Source organism: Artemia franciscana, chromosome 14, assembly GCF_032884065.1.
Source record: "Artemia franciscana chromosome 14, ASM3288406v1, whole genome shotgun sequence".
NCBI lineage: Eukaryota > Metazoa > Arthropoda > Branchiopoda > Anostraca > Artemiidae > Artemia > Artemia franciscana.
The window spans coordinates 40,003,784-40,031,334 of record NC_088876.1 but is presented as its reverse complement, the minus strand read 5'-3'; the positions used below and the strand labels follow the sequence as shown (position 1 = coordinate 40,031,334).

The window sequence follows — 27,551 nt, the reverse complement described above, 5'->3', positions numbered from 1 at the left end:
AAAATCCTTGAAATATTTGACCAATCAAAATCACTCCGTTGTTTTTACGTTTCTCAAAATATTGTAATGTCTACCTAGCTGACAAAGAAGACCCCATAAAATAAAATAAAAATTCCATATAAAATAAAATTAAATAAAAATTAAAAATAAAATTAAATTAATAATAAATCAATATAATTAAATCAATAAAATTAAAATAAAAATAAAATAAAAATTCCAGATCTTGTGATAGCTTTCTCACTGGTAAGTAGAAAACAAAACAAAAAGTAGCTGGTCACGATTTAGACACACTTCCAATGCAATGATTTATGCATATTTACAATTAACTGCGAAATTTTTTTCTTTCTTTTTTTTCTTCGAAGGAATGACTATTTTTTTTATTAATTTTCAGCTCCTTTTTGCTTTTATTAGTATTTAATTTTGAAGATTCTTTACACAAGCGTTTACTATATTATGTACGTGTCTTTTGTTATTACTGCCTCTGTAACGTTTATCGATATGAACTTTGCAATCTCTATTAGTAATTTGAGTTGTGTGTTATCAGTGTTTTTTTCTTTTATTTTCTTTTTTCAATTTTGTCAACTGTTTTTCTTTGTTTGTGATCAATTTTCAACAAATAAAAAAATATATATAGAAAATAGTTCGGGCTGGGGGAGGGGATGAAGCTGGGAAGAATTGAGTTTCTAAATTTCATTTATCCCCAAAAATACTTTTGAATTATGTCTTTTATTTGGTTACTGTAGGGTGATGGTACCCTTCTTATTGCTAAAAAAATTCCTCGGTGTTTCCCGGAAGGGTGATTCTCCCTAGCTTCCTGTCTGTATTCATCGGGGGCATCTTACAGTGCAAGCAGCGGAAATGAAAACCATAAAATTAATTATTGATGTTTACGACCCCCCTCCTATTAAATACTAAGATGGGTGCACTTTTCAGGGATTTCAATCAATCTTGAAGCATTGCAAGACGAATATTAAACTTGGGCGTAGAAAATAGAGAGTGTAAGAAGGAATTCGTAGCAAGAAACTGTAAGTAAAGAACGCCCATTAGATTTAGTCTCTAAAAATTTAAGTTTTGATCAAAATGTATTATCTATGGGTGTTTATTATCGATAATATTATAATATTGTCTATTACTGGTATATGTTATACGTATTATTATTATACGTATGATTATTATTATTATTACTTATATTATTATTATTTTTTATTTTTATTATTTTTATTATTTTATCATTTTTTATTTTTATTATTTTTTTATTTTTTATTATTTTTTATTATTTTATTATTTTTTATTATTTTTTTATTTTTATTTTTAGTATGTTATTATTATTTTTTATTACTTATATTATAATTACTTATTATATTATTATTATTATTATTACGTATTATAATTACTATTATTATATGTATAATTATACGTATTATAATATATTATTAAACGCATTAACTTCAAGTTTAATCGCCAAAAGCTATTATCAAGGGAAAGCTTGCATATCACTAGACATTTCAGATTAACACGAATGACATAAATAATTTACTTTACAGTAATTCAATCCAAAATAATTAAATAAATCACAAATCTTCCAAAATGTAAAAAAATAATTTTGCATCTTTGAGCCCAACTTCGAATGATTTCCTTTTATACATAACAGGACAATCAAGAGAGATGCACCGTCTTCCAACTTCGTAATCTCCACTGCAATTTCCACATATCTGGAAATGGAAAAATTTGTAATAGTAAAAGCTGTTTTGGGTTTGATTTAAGCTTTGTAAAATTTACATAAGGCCCACTCAGAATGAGATTTGAATAATACGAAGATATAACAATGAATTGGGTCAACCAGATTTTTTATTAAACTTTTGGACTAGCTGAAAAATTTTAGAAAAACTTTTTAAATTAATGCTAGCTAAAAACCGGTATGAGTTAATTACCATTATGAATGAGGGAATACAATTTGCTAATATGAGAAATAATTTACAAGTTTCGCTAGCTATATAGGCAGAGCATTAAACTCCTGATCTTGAGTCGCGAGTTTGAGCTGGACATAATGTTAATTTCTTCCATCCTAAAAAGTAAAATGCTAGAATTTATTCCTTTTTTTTTCAAAGCTGGCTTTGTGGTGGACTTGACCAATTCATTAAAGTCTCACATTTCTACGAACATTATAAATTTCTCTTTTCTTCTGCATGTACCTCATAATATCAAGTGAAAGTACACAAATACCCTAAAAAACTAGCATTGAATTTACTTTATGCGCCACTCTAATAAAATCAAAATTCTGCAGACGCATGCACAGAATCATGTTGCTTCTGACCGACTGTTAAAGAGAATTAAACAAAAAAAAAAACAAGTTTTTTTTAAAATGAAAGTAAGGAGCAACACTAAAACTTAAAACGAACAGAAATGACTCCGTATATGAAAGTGGCTTTTCCTCCTCCAACGCCTCGCTCTTTACGCTAAAATTTGACTCTTTCTCTTAACTCTACTTTTTAAAACAGTAAAAAAGGTATACGAGACAAATACAATAAAGTGATTTGTGTTATGTACGGGAATAACCCTGCTGCGGTTAAGGTAGGAAATTAGATTGGCAGCTGGTTTCGTATTTAATCAGGAGTTAACCTGGGTTCTGTACGAATCATTTGGATGGATTTTGTCTCAAGGAGCACAGGAGAGGCAATGGAAGTCACGGAATCAAATGGGGAGGAAAACCTCTCTTGGACTTTGATTATGTTGATGATCTAAGTATTCCAGATGAAAGTGTGAGTAAATGAATGAACTTTTATAGATTTTGTGAGTTCAGAGTGCTAGAATAGGTTCAAAATTAATATTAAGAAGACAAAGTCACTAAGGCTATGAATAAGTGAAAATGAAAATGTGATGTTGGGGGACGAAAAGATTGATCAGGTGGACAGCTTCGCTTACCTTGGTAGTATTCTTAGTAAAGACGGTGGGAGTAGTGAAGACGTTAAAGTAGGATAGCCAAGGCTCAGCTGTTTTTTCACAGTTACAAAAAAGTTTGGAAGAATAGGAAGACAAGTCTACAAACCAGGATTAGAATTTTGGAAGCAACAGTGATGTCAGTGGTCAAATATGGCTCTGAAGCATGGGCGCTGCGAAAAGCGTACGAAGATTTACTAGGCATTTTCTAGAGAAATTGCCCAAGGATTGTTTTGGGTACCCGGCTGACTAACCGTATTACAAATAATAGGCTGTACAAAAAGTGTGGTTCAATCCCGCTTTCTAGGGCTATTATGAGAGAAAGACTGCATCCATAAGGGAGTAGTGGGATTGATTGATAATTTCAGGGAGAGGATTTTTGAGAATAAGGTAGGGAAGAACGCCGATTTTTCCAATATATCTTAAAAAGCATTTTCAAAAACGGACCTCCCCAAGCAAGAAATAGCCCACAAACACACACAAAAAAGGCAAAACAAAATACCTTTGTAATGTAAATCATAGCCATACACTGGTCTATCTTTATGGGGATAGAGGCTGACCAGTTTTTTGGAAAGGGGTTGTGGCGGTAAATTAGGGGGAAATGCAAAATTTCGTAATAAGAATTTAAACTAATCAAAAAAGGACCTAAATAGGTGAGGAACAGGGAAAAGAATGCAATATCCATATAAATAAGACTACAGACGGACACTGGTTCCGACAGAGGTGGTGTTTAATTGATTTTCACATTCACGTGCTAGCTCCAACATATGAGGATGGGCGCGAGTTAAAGTTTAAGTAAGAATAAATTTTCAAATGAGTCTTTAAGAGTAGTCTTAATTTTCAATAAAAAGACTTAATAGCAAGCTCAAACTAGCTCTAGAGTTGAACTAAATCTTATTAGGAATAGGTGTAGCCAGGCACGTACGCAGGAATTTTTTTTCGAAACAGCAGATATAAAGTAGCACTTTTTTTATTTAGTAGTGCAAAAAGCACGTATATCGGAAAATACAGAATAACTTTAATCTGTAGTATTGTAGCGAATAGGGGGAAGAAGACTGAAGCCTCAAAAGTACGTTTTAGGCTCAGGTTATGTTCATAGCGATTTAGAACCAGTGATTAATCTATTATATCCCACTGAAAGGGAAATTTTAGGGTTAACAGTGCAATATGGGTGCTTTTGGGGGTAGTTCTTCTATTGCAAAAACGTAGATTTTAATGAAAAATGATTGTTTCCAAAATTGATCCATTAAAAGCTGCACTTTATCCTGAAAAGGGGGGATAAACGCCGTAATATCACGGATAATTCTATTTTGCTGTGGAAATCAAACTCTCTTTACAAAAAAAACTAACAGTACAATTGCGAATTACTTCAAAGAGGGTAAAAAATTTGACAGAAAATGGGTTAATAATTCGGCAGTGACTTGACCGGATAATTGCATGCTGTAAAGTCCCTCAAAAAAGGCTTCACATATGTATCTAGATTCTTAATAAATGTCCTACTTTTGCCAGAAATCCCAAGAAGCCATGGAGAAATTCAACATTTCACAAAATTTCGGAGGGGGGAGCGGGCCCGAAGGCCCCCCCCTGCGTACGTGCCAGGGTGTAGCTTTAGCCAAAACCTCAAATTTAAGCGCAAGGTATATCTCATTGTGAATGAACCTTACCTTCAGTAAGTCTGAATATCTCTTCTCCAAGTGTCTTATTCGAGCATTTAGAGCTGTAACGCTAACATCTGGCTGACAACGACAGCTCGGACAAATAGCTGTTTGAGATGTTCCTTCACAAACGACACAGTGCACAGATTTGAAAAAAGACGCTATTGACGATTCCCCAAATCGTCCCTCACTACCTTAAAAATTAAATTATATAAAAACTTGAATAATACTAAAGTTACAAAACAGATGAAGAAAATATAAGCAAACCTAAGAAATAAGTCCAAATTATACAGGCTTATCTTAATAGTAGAAGTTTATTGCCAAAATAAATTTCTGAGAGTTGAAAGAGAGCTTCCATGGAAGAGATCCACGAAAGAGAGATTCCATGAAGAAAAAATCCATAGATGTCCATGGAAATGGCGGTGGATCGAAATGAAGAATACACCATTTGAATCTTCATAGTTGAAAACTTTAAATTGAAAGTGTTGAGCACCCCCCCCCCTATTGAAAAATACATAAAATTATATTTTTGTGCGGGTAGCTGTGAAATGTCTTCTTTTTCTTTATACATCCTCCATATGGCAATTCTACCGACAAAATTATTGTTTTGAGCTATTTTCACTTGCTATTTGGTACTTGATATTGGCAAGGATACCGTCTCATTCAGAAATATTTTTGTTGAAAACAATAGGAAATAATTTAATGTATTCTTTTTTAAAATGCTTCTTCTGTTACCAAAATTATTTAACTCTTCGTGGACTGCCCCTTGAGAAAAAACCGATATGTGATACAGTAAACTCCAGTAGGTCTCTAATTCCTAGGCGTCACTAGCTCAAAATATTGATCAAACGATTGTTTGTGGAGATTTAGCAAATAACAAGTGATTCTAAATAAGGTAGACACTGAGGAATTTCAATCTGATTCAAGACTGTTTAGCAGTCCTTATTTTTTAAATATTAATGTTAAAAACTTTTTCCACAAAGGAAGTCCTTCAAAGAAAATTAAAGAGCAACACTAAACAAAACATCGTAAATTAATTATCCAAGTTTAAAAGCACCATAAACCACGATCAATAAACAAATGAAACCCAAAACAAAAGGAAATTAAAATAAATAGCCAAGTCAAACTCAAAATTGGCAGACATTAAGAAGAGCGGGGCTGACACCTCCCGTGCCTTCTGAAAACCATAACATAATTTGTACTTTACTGAAAACAATCTTTATTTTGAACTAAGTGTTTTCGATCGTAGTATCGAAAAAAATCACAAAAGTACAAAAAAAAACAATGAATCTAAGTTGACAGTTTAATATGTATGCTGATATTTATCCCAGAAAGTCTTAATAATTTTGGATCCATTAAATTTAAAAAAGAAAAAATATAAAAATGTAGAGTTTAACCTTAATAATTTAACAGTTTGTGAGATATTGCTGGTAAGCCCTTTTTATAGCCTGCTTTCACATAATGTGCTTTGATTCACCCCAACATCCCCCTTAACAGCCCCACGAATTTCCACACTATAACCATTAGCCTTAGTAATAGTGGTACTAATAGGAGTAGCAGAAGTTGTGCTGCTACTACTACTAGTAGTAGTATGCATATATTTCGTTTTTATTACTTCAACACACGTCTCGTCATGTTCCATTCCAACTCAATACTCTAAGCTGTTCCTGGGGTATAACTGTTATGCCCTTTTAATAGCATGCATGGACATAGTGTGGTTTGATTTAATTCAACATCCTCCTCAACATTCCCTAAAAGTTTCAATGTAGCACCATTAGATCCGGTTCTGCTATTAGCAGTAGTCACAGTAGTAGCAGTAGCATGCACATAGTGTCGTTTTTTTTTTAGTTGAACATCTCTTTAACATGTCTTTAAATTTTCAAATTACCCTGGAAAATTTCTGGGATATTGCTGATACGCCCTGCTGATAACCTACATGCAGAGAGTGTGTTTTGATTTAGTCCAATGTTTCTCTAAACACTCACTGAAGGATTCACTCTCATACCCTTAGCTTTAAGAGTTGTGGCAGTAGTAATAGTATTAAATGCAATAAAAGTAACACTTGTAACATGCAAAGATTGCCTTTTGGTTAGTCCCGCATCCCTACGCAACATGCCCAGTAATTTTCAAATCAATAATCAAATCCATTCCTAGAACATTGCTGGTATGTCCTTTTAACAACCTTCTTACAAATATTGGGTTTCCATTTAATTCAAATCTCCCTCAATTTCCCCTATGCTTTTCACCATCATATCCTTAGCCTTAGTAACCTTAATACTCTATAATCTGTTCTTAAGATAGTACTTATATGCCCCTTTGATATCCTGCATGCATATTATGTGTTTTGACCTTTAAGTAAAAACCTTCAAGTCAAAACACCGTATAGTGTGTGGCTGTGTTTTTGACACTTGTGTTTTTGACCCTAATTTTAGCTGTAAATTCTTTTCCGGAAAATGTCATTCACCTACTGATTTTTTAAGGTGGCAAAATTCTGCTAATCTGAACTTTTTTTTGCATTGTCTCCAAAGTTTTATTTTTTTCTATAAAAATCGTAGGCAGCAGGGCTCAATCTTTACCAAAAAACAGTATTTGCAACAAATTTAATATTTCTATAGAGTCACCTCGCGCTCTTGTATTGGTCTAAAAACCAGTCATCTCCCCTCTATTTATCTTCGTATTTTTGTGCATAGGAATTTCTTCTCTTGGGGAGCCAGTTAACGAAAATATCTGTATTATAAGGAGAGAGGGGGTTTTTGGCAAATGTCTATTTTATTTTAATCTAGGGGGTATTTCTTTTCGTTTTTCCAAAGAAGATTCAAATGGAAGTTTTCACTGAAAATTGCAAAATGATAATTATTAAAGTCTAGAGTCACGAAAGTCTAGAAGTCTCGAACCCTAGATAATTCTAGGGTAAGCAAGGATGGAATCTCATTCAAGTTAACATTCATTAAAATATCAGTAAAGAAAGCAGCACTATCTTTTTTGTATTTTTTGTATTTTTTCTATTTTTCACTATTATTTTTCACTATTTTTTCTATATTTTTTGTATTTTTCTATTAAAATAATCTAGCTCTTTGTATGTTAAGTCATTTCCATTTTCTAAAATTATCTAGCTCTTTGCATGTTAAGTCATTTTCATTTTCTACTATTCTCTTTCTTTTACTGTAGTTGGAAATCACAATGTCATTTACATGTTTATCAAACAGTTCGTGGTAACGAACTGTAGTAAGGAGCGACCCGGTTGAATATATAAAAAAAAGAAAAAATATAAAAATATATTCGCAAATTTGATGGCAGGCCGTTAAGCCTCTACAAAACAAAAATCTTAATTTGCATTTCTTCTAAATTTGCATAAGGAGAAAATGTCACTTGAATAATATTCATCAACTTCCTTCTTGAATGTCCGTAGGTTTGTGGAGCAGATTACTCTTTCTGGTAAGTTGTTCCAATGCTGAACAACTCGGTTGCCGAAAGTCCATCGGCCCATGTCCTTGTAAAAGGACATGGGCCTCGGAGATGATTTTTATTGAACTGCACGATTCTCTGGGCTGGTACGTTATCATAGGCTCCATTGCAGAGCTTGTACATTTCAATAAGATCACCACGATGGAATCTATAGGCGAGGGTTGGGATTTCAAGCTTTCTAAGCCGCTCTTCGTAGGGAAGGAAGCGTAACCTGGGAGAGAATTTAGTTATCCTCCTCTGAACATTTTCGAGAGCATCTATGTCCTTGTTGTAGTCTGGTCTTGTAGAACAATGTCCATACTCAAGAATCGGGCGGACAAGGGACTTATAGAGCGTAGCAAGCATTTTGTCGTCCTCGCACGAGAAATTTCTTCTGATCATACCAGCAACTTTGGAAGCCTTCTTGACGACAGCTACATAGTGGCTACTGAAGTTCAGTTCAGAATCCACTAAGATGCCTAGGTCTCTTTCTTCTCTACTATGAGTGAGTGCAGCAGAACCAAGAGAGTATGAGGACGAAAAGTTTTGTGGACCCAGAGTGAGGATATGACTTTTCTGGGTATCTGCTGCACTCACTCTTGGTTCTACTATCTTTTTTAGAGATAGTAACCAAAACTCTAAAAAATGAAATTTTGATACCAATAGCTACATAAAAAAAATCGCATTTTAAAAGTCATACAATCTTAACGAAAATCACACCATCAGATTCAGCGTATAAGAGAACCTTATTGTAGAAGTTTCAAGCTCCTATCTACAAGAATGTGGAATTTCGCATTTTGTGCCAGAAGACAAATCACGGATGCGTGTTTATTTATTTATTTTTTTTTTCCCAGGGTTGATTGTATCGACCCAGTCGTCCTAGAATGTCGCGGGAGGGCTCATTCTAACGGAAATTAAAAGTTCTAGTGCCCTTTTTAAGTGACCAAAAAATTGGAGGGCACCTAGGCCCCCTCCCACGCTCATTTTTCCCAAAAGTCACCGGATCAAAATTCTGAGATAGCCATTTTATTCACCATAGTGAAAAAACATAATAACTATGTCTTTGGGGACGACTTACTACCCCGCAGTCTCCCTGGGAGGGGTTGTAAGTTACAAACTTTGACCTGTGTTTACATATAGTAATGGTTACTGGGAAGTGTACGGACGTTTTCAGGGGGATTTTGTTTTGATTTGGGAGGGAGAGTTGAGCTGGGGGGGTTACGCGGGAGGATCTTTCCATGGAAAAACTTCTCAGGGGAAAGAGACTTTCAATGAAGGGGACGCAGGATTTTTTTGCATTATTTAAAAAAAAACAAGGAAAATATAAATATGAGAAGTTTTTTCTGCTGAAAGTGAGGAGCAGCATTAAAACTTAAAACGAGAAGAAATTATTGCGCATATGAGGGGTTTACCTCCTCGTAATACCTCGCTCTTTACGCGAAAGTATTTTTAGTAGTTTCAACTATTTATTCTACGGCCTTTGTGATTCAAGGGTTCATTCTTAAGGAATTGGGACAGAATGTAAGCTTTAATGTAAAGAGCGAGGTATCGACGAGGGGTGAACTCCCTCATATACGCAATAAAAATATACGAATATAGAAGTTCGTTACGTAAGTTAATTCGTAAATTACGTATATTTTTTACTAATGAAAATGTTTGTAAAACAATTAAAAGTTCTAGTTTCCTTTTTAAGTGATCAGAAAATTAGAGGGCAGCTAAGCTTCCTCCCTCTCTCCTTTTTTCTCAAAATCTTCCGATTAAAACTTTGAGAAAGTCATTTAGCCAAAAAGAAAATTAATATGCAAATTTTGTTTTAATTATTTATGTGCGGAGAGCCAAGATCAAAACATATATGAATTAAAAAACGTCCAGAAATTAAATAAAAAAAAACAAGTTTTTGCAAATGAAAGTAAGGAGCGACATTAAAACTTAAAACGAACAGAAATTACTCCGTATATGAAAGGGGCTTTTCTTCCTCAACTTTAGCTCATTACGCTAAAGTTTTTTTCCTTTTTAAAAAAGTAGAGCTAAGAGAAAGAGTCAAACTTTAGCGTACAGAGGGAGGCGTTGAGGAAGAAAAGCCCCTTTCATATACGGAGTAATTTCTGTTCGTTTTAAGTTTTAATGTCGCTCCTTACTTTCATTTCAAAAAACTTGTTTTTTTATATTTAACTAGCGTTGCATGTCAGGTTGCTTTTTGTCTTTTTTGTCTTATGTCTTTTTTTTTGTTATGCCTTTTTTTTCTTCTTCTTCGATACAGTCCATTGTTTCATTATTTTCCCAAGAAGTGGGTTGTAAATTACAATATTATATTTTTTTTTCATATTGTTCTAGCGTTGCATGTCAGGTTGCTTTTTGTCTTTTTTGTCTTATGTCTTTTTTTTCTTTTACTTCTTTGTCGCAATCGATTGTTTCATTTTCTTAATAAGTAGGCAGTAAATTTCTATTTTACATAATTACCACGATAAGTCTTCGATATTGCGCTAATAGCTTACAAAACACTTTTACTTTGTCAAGTTCTGACGAAAATATGTGGAGCAGAAAATAAAACTGAAAAATAAAATCAAACAGCTAGATAATTATAACGAGAACGGAGAATCCGAAAAAGAAAAGAAAGGAAGAATCCAAAATCCGAAATCCGAAGGTGTGGTTGTAATTCGTTTTCGATGTTTTGCGCAGTTTTGGTCTCTGAGCCCATGTAAGTTAAACTCTTTTTTTTTATTTATTTCTCTCTTTGGTATTTTCTTCTTATTTTAATTGAACTAATTTGTCTTTTTGTTTAGTCCCTTACAAGCTGTTGCTTCTGAGTATTGTTGTAATTACGCATTTTTTTTAATAAACTAAATTTATTATTTTAAAAACCAGAAATGGCCTGAAACAAAAACTATATGTTTGAGTACATCCATTGGCGTCAGTGGGGGGAAGGGATCCTCCCCAATGTTTTGAAAATATTGTTCTTAGTATTTTCATTATAAATCCTTATTTTTAGTATCTTTGATTAAATATTATAAACAGCAACAAGATTCCCCCCCCACGCCATCCTAGATTATGGAAAAATACATTGAACGAGTCAATCATTTCTCTCAAAACGACTACTCACAAACTCAAATGGCCGAATTCGCTGTCTCATTAAATAAACAAAAGTACTAAAATAACATGGCGAATCAGTCATTGTGAATCAAGGCGTCAAACTGTGCGCCCTAAAGTCGAAAAGCAAAGTAACTTGATCATTAATAATTTGGATGTAAAACTCTGCCGATCTATGTTACCTCCATACCCTAATGAAACTGTTTATAAAACTCATAGGTATCAGGCTCATCTCCCCGGCACTCCTGTTACGACTAAACTGGTTGATAATGCTTTCATGTATCCCCATTTCCGCCTTACCCCCTTAGATAGGTCTAAAAGTCGACCACCCTCTTTTCACTGAAATTGAGAAAAAAATACATATTTTCGTCTTTCCGTTCTGACAAATTTCTTTCTCTTCTCTAGTGCCACAATTTCTCAAAGATGTTGAAAAGGCGCCAATTTGCCCTTTTCTTGATTTTTCCCTATGAAAATACAAAAAAAGGATATTTCTCAATGAATATGCCTAAAAAGACGTTTTCTTAAATCTGTGGGAGGGGGGATTACAAACAATGTTTTCACATTGTCCATCATTAACAAATTGCATATTACAGATGTTTCTTTCTGAAGTTTTTTAGTTACTTAGTGGTTTTATTGCCGTCAGTCTGTCATTCGTCAACGTTTGGGCAAAATTATTTAACCGCAGCCTATACCACAATAAACATGTACCGGAATACGGGTGTGCCCTATCGTGTTCCTCAGTATCAAGGAAAAAGGCCACTAGACTCAAGATTATTTCATTTAAACAAAAAAAAAAAGATTAATAAAAAAAGATTATTTCATTAGCACATGAACACTAAATGAAACTCTTTTAGCATCCCCTCAAAAAATGTTCATGGCTTATAATTTACGACAACAAAAATATTCATTACGACAATTTCTTCACAATAAAAAACATAATAAAAACTCGCGATAAAAAAAACTACACAAATTACTTAATATAAACTAAACATGCTTTCATGGACTAAATTGAAATGGTTGAGAAAATAAATTATCAAAATAATATTTTACTGATCTTTTGGAGATCGCGGCTCTTTTGACTGTTTTCCTTAATGCTTGACAATCCAGACAATCCTACAGTATATTTTTTTAAGCTTTTTTTCTATTAAAATTGTGATATCCTTTCGAATTTATTACCTATTTTTATTGTCTGTTAAATGGTTTCATGGGTTAAGCCTTAAGAGGCACCCAACATTAAGAGGTTAGGTTAGTCGGGTTAACCAACAGGCATAATCACAGGTTAGTACCTTCCCACATTTCTTTGTCACATCAGCAATTACACAACTAAGTCCTTTTGGTACTGATGCTGGATAGAAACTTGTATTGAATTGAACTGACTGGAATAACGCTGAAACTTAATGCTGAATATTAAAAAAAAATTATATGAAAAAAAACAATACAGAAGTTCTAAAAACTAAGTAAGGACAATACTAAACCGTATATTTGGTATGATGTCAAATAACATTAGAAGAAGTAGTGAGAATAACAAATCAATATAAAACGAACTGAGTCCTATCTCTGAGAAAAAAAAAGTAAGAAGGACAACCAATGCCACCTAGGATTACCTAGCATAATATACAAGGTAATCATTAGCAGAGAATATTAGTAATACTTGCATATCTGCAAATTTCTCTTTTATTTTTCTTTTGCTTTACATCGGACAGAAGATAAAAGGAATCGTTTTCCAGAAAGGGCATTTTCTTTTCTTAAAACTATTCTGTGTTCCAACTTAGCCCGGGTCTTAATAAATTTTTTTTTGCCATATTCTTAAGATTTCAGACTGGATAAAAAAAATTATCTATACCTCAAACTAAAATTTAGATGAACTCGAACAAAACTTTTTAATTTCTATTAGATACCGCACAGTCATTGGTGGTTTCAATTTTCAATTCAATCTAAATCGACGCTAAACCTCTAATGTTTTTTTTTTTTTTTTTTTTTAGGTTCATAAAATTTGTCGCTCGAAGTTTCATTAAATTGACAAAAAAGGGTTTCACAGGCGAAGGTAAAAATAACCTTGAGCCAATCATGGGCAAGATGTTGGAGGAGGGGTCTGCCGCCTTTTACCATCATCAAGGTATGTTTATATGAATCTTAAAAGCAAAGAGTCGACAAAAAATTAGATATGCTTACCATATGTGCTTGACGCCATTACATGATAAGGCACAGAATAAACCGGTCGCTGCATGGATGCATACCTATAAACAAAACAAAATTTAATGGTTTTACACGGGAAAAGAGAGCAGTATGAAACAGGATATAAAAACTGAACTAGACTTCGCCTTTTGTAGATCAGCTTATTATATTGTTAGCCTACTGGGCTTAAGTAGATCAAGAGGATCAAAGTGTCATTAAACATACGATTTGACATATGATGAAACATGTGATGTAACTAAACATGTTATGAAATATATGAATTGTTTAAACATATGATGTGGCATATGTTAAAACATATTATAAACCATATGATGTTATGAAACATATCATAAAACATGTGATGTGACATTATGAAATACATGATGTTATTAAAGATTTGATGGAATATATGGTGTAATTAAACATTTATTGTGAATAAACATATGATGAAATACGTGGTTTGATTAAACATATTATGTGTGATTAATCATGATATGTGATGTATGATATAACATATATGAAATATATGAAGTAATTAAATATATGATGAAACAAAAGGTGAAATATATGATGTGTTCCAACATATGATGAAACATACGATGCATCTGTTTGATGCGGTGTTTAGTAATAAGTAAGAATATGCCATTATTCTCTCTTCTCCATGTCAACTTCACTGCTTGCTGTTTTTGGTTATATTCCTTCTTTTTTATTCCATTCTTTGCCATTTTATTTCTCCTGTAATTTTCTATCTCTTGCCTAGGCATAACTTTCATTTTGTGTTTATAAATAAGTAAATATATGTCTGCATTTTCCCTTCTCCATCTCAATTTCATTGTCTGATGTCTTATTTTGTACTCATTTGTGTATAAGCTACTGTATGTGCTACTGCAAAGTAGCACAGCTGTTGAGCTAACGAACAGTAGAAACGAGCCAAAACTTAAATAAATTTTGATTGATTGATGTATGACTGACCACCTCAGATTGACAACTTCCGTAGTTAAGTAGTATGCTGAGGGAGGGACCGCAAAGTCGACATTTTTAAGATTCATTCGAAACGTCGCTGACAGTATCATGGGAGGTGAATAAGCGACCGGCTTGGCCATGCGTACTGGGTCAAATTGTCGTCATATTATAAAATCTTGCAAGTACTTCACATGCATGTCAATCCGTACAGTGTTGTTCTGACTTTTTAGAATTCAAGCAAAGGTGAGAACTTCAGTGGTTAGGTAGCTTACTAGGGAAGTTACCGAGAAGTCAAATTTTCTGAGATTCATTAAAAAATTTGCAGACAGCATCAGCAAAGGGGAATAAGTGATCGACTTGGCTAAGTGTACCGAATCAATATTTAATAATATTATAAAACATCGAAAGATGATTCACATGGACGGATTTCAATGCTGCACTTTCGTTTTGGATTTTTGCTGTTTAAGCAAAGAGCAAATTATACGAATGTATCCGAATCTATCTCGACTAGTTGATTTTCAACAAGGTCGGGATCTGTGAAACAATGTCTAAGCCATCCAGATGTCCACAGTTTTTTACTGTTTTAAAAAGAAGAGATGAGAGAAGAGTCAAACTTTAGCCTAAAGAGCGGGGCGTTGATGAGGAAGCAGCCCCTTTCATATACGAAGTAATTTCTGTTCGTTTTAAGTTTTAATGTCGCTCCTTACTTTCAGCTAAAACAACGTGTTTTTTTAATCTAATTTCTGAACGATTTTGAATCAATGAATATTAAATTTTGGCTCTCCGCAGAGGAATAATTAACACGGAATTTGCATTTTTTCTTTTTCTAAATGGCTTTCTCATAATATTGATCGAATGATTTTGAGAAAAAAGAGCGGGGGAGGAAGCCTAGTTGCCCTCCGATTTTTTGGTTAATTAAAAAGGCAACTAGAACTTATTGCTAGAAAATGCTAGAAAAACCTGCCCCCCCTTCATTGAAATTCTCTACCCCCATGAGAAGTTTCTCCATGGAAATATCCTCCCATGTAACCCCTCCTCAACTCTCCCCCCCCCTAAAAAAAATCCCCCTGAAAACGTCTGTACACTGCCCAGTAACTATTACTATATGTAAACACAGGTCAAAGTTTGTAACTTGTAGCCCCTCCCACGGGGACTGCGGGGGAGTAAGTCGTCCCTAAGGACATAGTTATTGGGTTTTTCGACTATGGTGTATAAAACGGCTATCTCAGAATTTTGATCCGGTGACTTTGGGAAAAACTGAGCGTGGGAGGGGGCCTAGGTGCCCTCCAATTTTTTTGGTCACTTAAAAAGGGCACTAGAACTTTTAATTTTCGTTTGAATGAGCCCTCTCGCAACATTCTAGGACCACTCAGTCGATATGGTCATTCCTGGAAAAAAAAACAAAAAAACAAAAAAACAAACAAATAAACACGCATCCGTGATCTGTCTTCTGGCAAAAAATGCGAAATTCCATATTTTTATAGATATGAGCTTGAAACTTCTACATTAAGGTTCTCCGATACGCTGAATCTGATGGTGTGATTTTCGTTAAGACTGTATGAATTTTAGGGGGTGTTTCCACCTATATTCCAAAATGAGGCAAATATTCTCAGGCTCGTAACCTTTGATGGGTATAACTGATCTTGATGAAACTTATATATTTAAAATCAGCATTAAAATGCGATTCTTTTGATGTAACTATTGGTATCAAAATTCCATTTTTTAGAGTTTCGGTTACTATTGAGCCGGGTCGCTCCTTACTACAGTTCGTTACGACGAACTGTTTGAAAAGAGCATTGAGAATGCAGGATTATCAACAGTGTTCGTCTAGCACTTGAATTATAATGAGTAAACGAAGTCAAGATATGCCTTCTGCTTCAGATGTAAGTATTTTCAAATTCTTATTTCATGTTAACTAGGGAGAATGGAGAATTATCATAGCTTTTCTATTATGATAATGTATTTACAAACCGTTCCGTTAGATTCTCCACTAAGGATGAAATATTTTTCTACAAAATCCAATTTTAAATAGCACAAAGTATAAAAATTCACAATCCTAGTTCATTGATCAACAAAAATCCATAAACTAAGGTCTCTCCGCAGTTTGCTCTGTGCACTGTTAACTCTAATCGAAATAACCTATACAAGGATTATAATTTTAAATTTTATTCTGACAGCTAATAAGAGATAATTATATTTTGTTTACAGAGCAGAAACCGTTTAAGAAATACCTTAATATTGAAGTTTCGATAATTTGTAAAACAATAACAGACAATATGTTTGACAAATTCAAAATACATATCTATGGAAATGTGAAATGTGTTCTGTTTGATGTATAGATTTATTCACTAAGAAATCCCATGACTATATCCCACACTAACGTTATAACAGGGCCCATGCGAGCATCCGTAAGGGTACCCCAGGTCCCCTACAGCGCCCCAAATGCCCCCACCATTTTTGGGCAAAGTTTTTTTAACATAGCAAATTTCTGAAATTCTTTTCATGTCTTAAAATGACATTGGGTATACCTATAACAAAAAACCTAGCCGGTTAAAGCTTTTTTGACACATACTACACTTGTTTGCCTTCTCGATTTTATGAATTTTTAGTTTCTAGTTAGTGAATTTTTAGACTATAGGATATAGACCATCTTTATTTTAACTTAATTCTCATATCTTTATTCCAGGATACCTCCGACACAGCAACAGCAGCACCATCACCGGCAAAGAGATATAGAACAACTGGTGGTGTGGAGATACCGCAATCAACAAATGCTCTTCAAATGAAGACTTTAGATTATACATTAGGTAAGGAGTTAGAGAAGTCTAGTCCCAAACAACAAGAAACACGAGAAGTAAGTTTGTTTAAATTCTCTTTGGTATGCTTTCCATATTTGGAATTCTTCTTATTCTTATAGCATAGATGGGTCCATCTATGGACCCATATGGGGTCCTTTCAACAGCATCTGCTCATCAGCATAGCAGCATCAGCATATGCTCCTTTCAACAGCATCCAATGGGTTCATGATAATCTCCATATCGACTTGCCCTCTGATTACAACAACTCCGATTAAATCGATAAATTTTGAAAAAATTTTTGGCGAGGCGAATTTGACTACCTCAATTTTTCAATGGAGATTACCCCAGCTCATACAGGGGCCATTGATCAAGAGATTGACAATGACTGGTTTGACCCCGTAGTTCTTGAAGCACTCAAGAAAATTATTAATAAGCTGGAGAATTTCACTCCGTGCTCCTCCCCTCTTACACACATTGATGGCGAAGCAGGAACAGCTGATAGTGGTGTTGTGGTAGAAGAAAACCCTGCAATCCCCCCTCTATTGCCAAATATTTTGGGTGATTTCACTCCACACTCCAACCCTCCTACACTAACTGATGTGGAAGTAAGACACAGTGGTAGAGGTGCGGTGTATGTATTTAAAACACTTATTGTGGGGGATATCATCAGAGATCCAATAGATATAGTATACTGCTATGCAGGCAAGATTGAAAAATCGGATGAAATGTATAGCACTATGTGCAAACTGAAATGCTAACACCTAACCCGCACTTGCAAAATTTCGAGGGTGTATTTTGGACTGGACTGATAATATTGTGACAAAATTTGATAACTATAGAGAGAAGGGGAGTGGATGAGTGGTTTTATTTATTGAAAATTTAGATGTAAATGTATGTAAACTTAAAAAGGATTCTATGCTAAGAGGAGGGGGAAGAAGTCTAAAAATGCCTCATTTTTCTAATTTTTCTGAATTACAACCCCCCTTCCAACTCCCCCATAGACAATGGATCCAGTCCGGTTATTTCAATCACGTATATAGGACTTCTGCTTATTCTTCCCACCAAGTATCATCCCGATATCTCCACTGTAAGCGTCGTACAAGATTTCCGGTTTTCCCCTCCAACTCTCCCAACTGTCACCGGATCCAGTCTGGATTTAAAATAAGAGCTCTGAAACACCTGAGTTCCTTGTAAATATTAAATTTCATTAAGATCCAATCACACATTTGTAAGTTAAAAATAACTCACTTTTTCTAATGTCCCCCAACTCCCCAAAAGAGAGCAGATCCGGTCCAGTTATGTCAATCATATATCTAAAACTTGTGTTTATTCTTCCCACCAAGTTTCAGCCCGATCTCTCCACTCTAAGCGTTTTCCAAGATTTCCTGTTTCCCCTCCAACTCCCCCCAAAGTCACCAGATCCCGTGTTACGAGGCCCTTCTAAATATCAAATTTCATTCAGATCTGATCGTCCGTTCGTAAGTTAAAAATACCTCATTTTTCAAATTTTTCCGAATTACACCCCCCTCCCCAACTCCCCCAAATAGAGCGGATCCATTCCAGTTATGTCAATCACGTATCTAGGACTTGTGGTTATTCTTCTCACCAAGTTTCATCCCAAAGTCTCAACTCTAAGGGTTTTCCAAGATTTCTGGTTTCCCCCCACCAACTCCAGAATCTCACCGGATCCAGTCGGGATTTAGAGTAAGAGCTCTAAGACACGAGATCCTTCTAAATATCAAATTTCATTAAGACCTGATCACCAGTTCGTAAGTTAAAAATACCTCACTTTTTATAATTTTTCCGGATTAACTGTCCCTCCACACCCCCCAAGATAGTCGAATCGGGAAAACGACTAAGTCTAATTAAAATCTGGCCTGATCCCTGATACGACTGCCAATTTTCATCGTCCCAGTTTATCTGGAGGTGCCCGAACTAGCAAAACTGGGACCGACCGATAGACAGACCGACAGAAACTGCGATCGCTACCAAGTGCCATAAAAATGAAGAAGAAAAAATATAGACGAAAAATTAATACAAATTAAGCTAAAATATATGACACCAAAATTTAAAGAGGGTTTAGCTGTCCTTTGAAAGGATAGTTGGCTTTGAGAGCCAACAAATTCTGAGAGCCAACAATTCAATTGAGAGCCAACAAATTCAAATTAAGTTTTTACGGACGACAGTGTTGTCAAATTCTACGAGTTTGTTTTTCTTACATTCCAAGCATAAAACTACTACAAATCACCATTAATAAATAAATGACTCCCAAAACTAACAGAAATTACAATAGATAGCCCAGTCAAACTCAAAACGAGCAAAAATTAAAAGGAGTGGGGCTGACAACACCCATATCTTCTCAAGACTAGAACATAACTTGCGCTTTACTAAAAAAAAAACAAAAAACACAAGAGCTAAGAGCTCATATGGCACTTGTGACGAGGTCGGAAGAGCCAAGAGCCGAGAGCTCATATGACATGAGCTCTAGCAAAATTCTAAGAATCAATACATTGATTTAAAAGGAAAATTAGAGGCTTAATGCCGGTCGGGATTTAAAGTAAGAGCTCTGAGACACGAGTTCCGTCTAAATATCAAAATTCATTGAGATCCGATCACCCCATCGTAAGTTAGATATACCTCATTTTTTTCTAATTTTTCTTATCCCTTTAGCCCCCCGATGGTCGAATCGAAGTAAACGATTTTATAAAGTCAATTTGTGCAGGTCCCTAACACACCTACCAATTTTCATCGTCCTAGCACGTCCAGAAGCACCAAACTCGCCAAAGCAATGGACCCCCCTAACTCCCCCAAAGAGAACGAATCCAGTCAGGTTACGTCAATCACGCATCTACATTTGCTTATTCTACCCACCAAGTTTGACACCGATCTCTCCACTCTAAGCGTCTTCCAAGATTTGCGGTTTCCCCCTCCAACTCCCCCAAAATGTTACCATATCTGGTCGGGATTTAAAATAAAAGCTCTGAGACATGAGTTCCTTCTAAATATAAAATTTCATTAAGATCCGGTCACCTGTTCTTAAGTTAAAAATACCTCAATTTTTATAATTTTTCCGAATTGACATCCCCCCCAGCTCCCCCGAAGAGATCCGTTCCAATTGTGTCAATCACGTATCTAGAACTTGTGCTTATTCTTCCCATCAGGTTTCAACCCGATCTTTCCACTCTAAGCGTTTTCCAAGATTTCCGGTTTCAAAGAAATCTGTTCCCCCCTCCAGCCCCCTATGTCCCCGGATCCAAATCAATATTAAAAATAGAGCATCTGAGACATAAGATCTTTCTATATATCAAGTTTCATTAAGATCCCCTATTGGTAAGATAAATATACCCCAATTTTCATGTTTTCCAACATTTCCAGTTTCTCCCTCCAACTCCCCCCAATGTCATCGGATCTGGTCAGGATTTAAAATAAGAGCTCTGAGACACGATATCCTTTCAAACATCAAATTTCATTAAGATCCGATCACCCGTTCGTAAGTTACAAATACCTCATTTTTTCTAATTTTCCCAAATTATCCCCCCCAACTCCCCCAAAGAGAGCGGATCGGGTCCAGTTATGTCAGTCACGTATCTTGGACTTGTGCTTATTCTTCCCACCAAGTTTCATCCTGATCTCTCTACTCTAATCCTTTTCGAAGATTTCCAGTTCCCCCTCCCTCAAACTCCCCTCAATGACTCTCGATCGATCAGGATTTAAAACAAGAGGTCCAAGTTATGAGGTCTTTCTAAATATGGAATTTCATTACGATCCGATCACTCCTTCGTAAGTTAAAAATACCTCATTTTTTCTAATTTTTCAGAATTAGCCCTCCCCCTAACTCCCCCAAAGAGAGCGGATCCGTTCCAATTACGTCAATCACGTATCTAGGACTTGTGCTTGTTTTTCCCACCAAGTTTCATCCCGACCCCTCCACTTTAAGCGTTTTCCAAGATTTTAGGTTTCCCCCTCCAACTCCCCCCAATGTCACCGGATCCGGTCAGGATTTAAAATAAGAGCTCTGAGACACGCTATATTTCAAAATATCAAATTTCATTAAGATCCGATCACCTGTTCGTAAGTTAAAAATAACTCATTTTTTCTTTTTTTTTTCAAATTAACCGTCCCCCCACTCCCACCCCCCAGATGGTCGAATCGTGGAAACGACTATGTCTAATTTATTTTTTTTTCTAAGTAATTTCTGTTCATTTTTATTTACATAGTCTTTTTCATTAAAAAATACGTCATCTTTTTTTCTTCTACACTCCATAGTTTTTACTTTGAAAATTGGTTGACTTTTTTTCTGCTCATTTTTGGTTTAATGAAACTCTTTACTTTTCTTTAAAAAAAACTTATTCCGCACATTTTCTATTGAAAAACACTATCTGTAAGCAATTAAATAAAAACAACAACAATTTTTTTCCATTGAAAGTAAGGAGCAACATCAAACATGAAAACAAACAGAAATTATTACGTATATGAAAAGCATTGACTCCTTCTCAAAATCTCGCTCTTTACACTATTTTTTTTTTAGATTTTAAAACAATACTTGGAAGAGACAACTCCTTTCATATACGTAATAATTTCTTTTCATTTTAACTTCTGAGGGTTCTCCTTACCCTCAACAGAAAAATCTTATTTTTAAAAATTTAATCTGTGATAAAAATTTAATTTCTGAAAAATTAAATTTTAGTGGGAAACCCAGCTCTCTCTCCATGAAAAATTCCGGTACTTGTGTATTTTGCGCCACTCACTCAAGTTTACGATGTTTAAAACTCGGGAACAAACGGACTTCTTCATTAGTTTCTTCATTACTTCTGAAACAAATTCGGGCTATATATTAACACATTTGGGGGTGGGGAGATAAAATATAGCAGGTATGCATGTAAAATGTGCTATGTACAATTATTCTGCATATTATGAAGTAAGCATTTTTTCTGACTTCAAAGTATTCAAATAATTTACTACCCCCTCCTTATGTGTAAATATATAGCCCAAATTATATATATTTCCTATCTATTTCATCACTTGTCTTTGCATTGTCTCGCGCTAAGCTGAGAGAAACTAACGAAGAAACCGGTTTGTTCTCGAGTTTTACGCAGCGTAAACTTCAGTAAGTGGCGCATAATACACAAGTATCAAAATTCCTTCCCCCTACGGAAAAAACTCAAATAAAATTCTCAAATTTTGAAAGCCTTATTTTCCACGAGGGGGGGGGGGTCCAGGGGGTATTGTACACGGGGGGGGGGGGTATTTTCTACGGTGGGTATTTTCCTCGGGGGGAGTATTTTACAGAAGGTTTTTTTCGTGGGGGGGGGCTATTTTCCGGGGGGTATACGCCTAGATCATACTAATACATATAAACAAATTACAAGAAATTAATAATAAAGAATAAATGAAACCCAAAACGAGCAGAAATTAAATAAACAACGATAGCAAACAAACATACAATAGGTACTAATATAATTGAATAAATAAATCTTAAAACGAGTGAAACTTGCATTGAATATACGAATCAAGCTTGAAACGAACACAAATCTCTGCAAACAAGAGTTTGGGTTTTGCTACCTTCTCTCACTGTAAAAGTTTCAAACCTGCGGCGTCATTGGCGCTATACTGAAAACGCATTAGATTTCATATATTTTCATTTTGTACTTATTACAACATTGGGAAAAAATTAGAGTAGAGTTAAATTTTGAAATGATGAGCTTTCAGTAATTAATACAATTATATATCAAATATTCAGTTTTATTTTGTAATTTCTTTCCAAAACGGTTCAAAACAAATACAGTTTCACTACAAACAAGAGTTTGCATACTGCCCTCTTCCTTAGCTTTAAAATTTTAAAGCCTCTTCCGTCATTGGCACTTCACTAAAAACGAATTATATGACAAATATTATCTTTACCGCTTACGAAAGCATTGAAAATAAAAAAAAAAAAATACAGCAAAATAAAATAACAAAGTGATTATCTTTCAACAATTATCATTATTTGTCAAATACATGTTTTATTTTTGTTTGTACTTTCCAAGACTGTTCAAGAAGCAAAGAGTTCACGGAAGGAATGAGCCCCCAGGGCATCCTTCCTCTTAAAAATCATGATTTTGTCTATAATGTCCTTACTCTATGTCTTATTTACGAATTTCTTTTTTTTTTTTTATTCAAGAAAGGGTCCAGATTCCTCATCCCTTAATATAGAAGATTGTATTAATCGTTTAATTTCATGATTGTATAATAGCCTTTTCCATTGTTAAACTACGAAACTGTCTTTGCCTTTGAAAGCACCCTAAAATGATCTTGGACTTCTTCCAGAAAATAATTATGTCAGATTCAGAAATATTTTTACCACACAAGAACATTTACAAGCATTCCACTTTGTCAACACCCGAACTATTCAACCCTAAAAAAACAGAAAAACTTCCATGCCGGATAGTTTGTGCCAAGGAGTCGCCGAATTCCAGAAATCATGTAAACCAGCTGACGCATGGCAATCTGAAAGTCTTTCAGGCTTTTCAGTACCACGCCAAGCCTTGTGGGAACTGCGTGTTTTCCCTGGATTTTCCCGTAGGGAAAGGATCATGAGGGAATACTCCTAGCATCATACCCCCTATATGCCCCACCCTAAATTAAAAAATACTCTTTTTTAAGGGAGAATTTGTAATTTTTCTTTAATTTTGTCATTTTCACTGAAAAAACAATAAAATACAAGTTTGGGGTCCTAAAAAAAGTATTAAATAGTCCTCCTACAGAAAAAAACCCTCCTGGAAAATACCCCTACCTCCCGAGGAAAATACCCACCGTAGAAAATACCCACTCCCTGTAAAAATACCCCCCCCCCAGTATAAAATAACCTCCCGGTAAGAATGATTATAGTGCTGACTTATACCAAGCGATTTTCAAAGGCGGGAGGAAAGGGCATTAAACACACAAAAATTGGAGCCTTAAGCTTCCTTAATCTTCCTAAATCTTTTTTAAGATTTTTAAGGTCCTAAATCTTAAAAAAAGTATTATTCTCCCTTCCTTAAATTTTTGTGAATCGATGCTACTGAGTATAATTGGTGTGCCATAAAAAAAAAAAAAAACTGGAAGGAGAGGATATAGCATATCCTCATATATAGGCATATAGCATATAGGCATATAGCATATAGGCATATAGGATATAGGCATATAGCATAGGTTGCCTATGCCCTACAATTACCAGATACTCATTTTTGAGGCGACTAACTCCAAAGACTTTTCCACTAACATGGGTGTGTTGGAAATAATAGCAAGAGGGGGAAGTGACGAAACAAGAGAGACGAATTCTATTAAGGGGTTGTAAAACTATAGGAAAACTTTGGTTTTGGCATATTGCTGAGAAAGCCTTCGTTGGTGCTGCAAGGGCCATCAATTAGAAGGGGTAGAGAGGGTAATTTCCCCCTATAGATTCTGAAAATTACTTTTATGTAAAAAAAAAAAATACCAGAACCCTTATACTTTAAAAATACAATTTATATGGATATTCGTTCGGATATTCGGAGAAAAGAATTTCACCTTCCCCTGATTTCCTGGTATAAGCCCATCTTTGAATCTATTCCCTCCAAAAAATGCCAAATGGATATAAGAATACGAAGTTGCTTACAATTGAACGAGGAAGAAGATATTAATTTGACTTTTGCTATCCCCAGCTTGATTTCGAAAAATTCAAGTAATTAAAAGGTAATAAAAGTATTAGTATTAGATTATTAGTTACAAAACACAAGATAATTAGTTACACAACTTGATTCAAAATATTATCATGCCGATCTCTCTAATCTAAACGTTTTCCAAGATTTCCTGTTTCCCCCTCCAACTCCCCCCAACGTCACCAGATCCCGTCGGGATTTAAAATAAGAGCTCTGTGTTACGAGGTCCTTCTAAATATTAAATTTCATTCAGATACGATAAAAATACCTCATGTTTCTAATTTTTCCGAAATTACCCCCCCCCCCCAACTCCCCAAAAGAGAGCGGATCCATTCCGGTTATGTCAGTCACGTATCTAAGACTTATGGTTATTCTTCTCACCAAGTTTCATCCAAATGTCTCCCCTCTAAGCGTTTTCCAAGATTCCCGGTTTCCCCCTCGAACTCCCCCAATCTCACCGGATCCAGTTAGAGTAAGGGTTCTGAGACACGAGATCCTTCTAAATATCAAATTCCATTTAGATCTGATCGCCCATTCTTAAGTTAAAAATACCTCACTTTTTCTAATTTTTCCGAATTAACTCTCCCTTCACACCCCCCAAGATAGTCAAATCGGGTTGAACAAGTAGGAAGATATAAATTTGACTTTTACTATCCCCAGCTTGATTTCGAAAAATTCAAGTAATTAAAAGGGAATAAAAGTATTAGTATTAGATTATTAGTTGCAAAACATAAGATAATTAGTTACAAAACTATAATATCATCGATCGTGGGTAATAACCTCATAGCTTACCAGTTGAATGGATCTGCGCCAATGAGAGAGAAACAACGGTTTAGAGGCGGGAGAATAACCTTTGAAATGTAGTAGTTTGCATTCAACCTCAAGGAAGGATCACTTAGAACTTCGAGTGGGGTTTTAACCAATTTAATTAGTGGAAGTCCTGGTGAACCATAAACAATGACATAAGGAACTCTTTGACCACTCAGAGGTTCTGCTCGTGGATCTACCATTGTTTGCCTCCTAAAAAAATTAATGGTTTCTTATATAAGCTAATTAATGGTTTTATATATGTTTTTCAATAAATACATATGTGTATATATTAGAAATATAAATAGCCACTTACGCCACTTACCTGGGTGTTTAATTCTTTGGGAATTTAAAGTGCCGAAACCCTATAGGCAAGTGTGTATTCTCCTGATGAGCCCTTGTGTTGGGTGGTCGCCTTTGAATTAATTGTCGTATTTATTGTTTTTAATATTCGGTATACGACGACTTATACTTACTTACGACACGACTACCTGTCCTTATTCTTTGTGGTTGATTGTGTGCGGCTATGTTTTTTTTATCTATGTAATTGGAAGGATGAGTAAGGTTAGGGCATCGTTCAAGTACTGATCTATTTAAATTACTAAAGTAGGAAAACAGTCTTCCTTTCTCCTTCTGTCTTTCTTCTTTTTTTTTTCTTTTTTTTATATTTGGTTTTATGATGTGAGCTGGTTTCTGTGTTTGTATTGTTGCACTGGAATTTCTATTTTTCAATATATATTTTTTCTATTTAATTAGCATAATTACATCTCTTTCATCAATATGCAAGGTTGGAAAACTGCTTGTAGACATTGTTCATAAAGAGTACATTGCAGGCTAGGTTACAAGTTTTGGAGCCCTTCTCTGACCACTCTATAGGACGTTAGCATCTATATTGTACTGCGGGGATGCTATCACCATCCAAACTCAATATGAGGGCCGACAAGGGCTTCACGAAGGTTCTTTAGTACACATGGGTTTCTTGTAATGAAAGTGTGCCTAATAAGCCAGAGTGCTTGGCTAGGTTTTTGTTTCTTGGACTTCTGTGCAGCTACAAAAATTTTGGCTAATTACAGTGGGAAGAATAATCCCAATATTCTTCACTTCAATACTGTTTCTAGCTGATCATCTCTAGTGTAGTATGTGTGGTGAGAGTTATTTTGACCAAAAGGCAAATATATCTTCTATGCAATCTTCAAAGCCCTTGAAAACACGACAAAGTAGTAGCTTCACAACACTTTCTCATGGTATATTCTATACTATTCCTGAAAGCCTCATTTACCTAACTCAGTAATCGTTAGGAATAGGGGGCACTTCTGAAAGAAGTCCTAAAAAATTCCGGAAACTCCTTATATAATAATAATAATAATAATAATAATATATTCCTCACGCCTCTCAATACAAAATTTCCACATAACTGACACCTTATTAAAAGAAAAATGTTATGGCAGGGCGAAGAGTGGATCGACTGCAGCACGATTGTCACTTAAAGTCGTCCTACGTTGAAAGTCTCGAGATATGGTATGTTAATATTTAGGCTATTGGAGAAGGCCTCCAGTGATTTCATCTTTTGGACTGGGAATGGCAGTTTGTTCCAGATCCTGATGACCCGGGGTATGAACGAATGATGGTAAGAATTAGATTTTGCAATCTTCATCTTCACAGGCTCCAATTGCAGACTGTGTGATCTTGTGTTACTTTGGGGAGTTATTTGAACAAGCTTGTCTTTTACGTTCCCAAAATTCTCGTGAACTATCTTGAAGAGGGTTTTTAAGTCTAAGATCATTCTTCTTATCTCAAGTTTATGGAGAGTGAGCATTCTTAGAGCTTCGTCATACGGAAGGTTTCTGAATCCTTGAAGTCCTTTTACAAAGCGTTTCTGGACTCGTTCTATTCTGTCAATATCCTTTTTGAGATATGGCGACCAGATGACAGTGGCGTATTCAAGCTGTGGCGTGACGTAGCTTGTGTATGCCGTGATCTTTAAGTGAATCTCAAGGTATCGTAGGGACTAAGTGAGTAGCCAGACA

At 35.1% G+C, this 27,551-nt stretch overlaps 1 protein-coding gene across 2 annotated transcripts in view; it reads right to left on the bottom strand.

Moving 5' to 3' along the window:
- Positions 1 to 1,520: 1,520 nt before the first annotated feature.
- LOC136035703 (DNA polymerase zeta catalytic subunit-like) overlaps positions 1,521 to 27,551 on the bottom strand; it is a 133,810-nt gene continuing 107,779 nt past the window's right edge. The window contains exons 18-21 of one of the 2 annotated variants that reach the window (XR_010619499.1): positions 25,510 to 25,737; positions 13,296 to 13,360; positions 4,602 to 4,782; positions 1,521 to 1,712 (exon numbers count right to left, since the gene is read on the bottom strand). Coding sequence is in view for 1 of the 2 variants with exons in the window: in XM_065717649.1 (XP_065573721.1) it covers positions 1,572 to 1,712; positions 4,602 to 4,786; positions 13,296 to 13,360; positions 25,510 to 25,737 (619 nt within the window). In the remaining variant the exon portion in view is untranslated. Of the gene's footprint in view, positions 1,713 to 4,601; positions 4,787 to 13,295; positions 13,361 to 25,509; positions 25,738 to 27,551 lie in introns of both variants that reach the window. The other variant, XM_065717649.1, reaches the window with a different exon arrangement.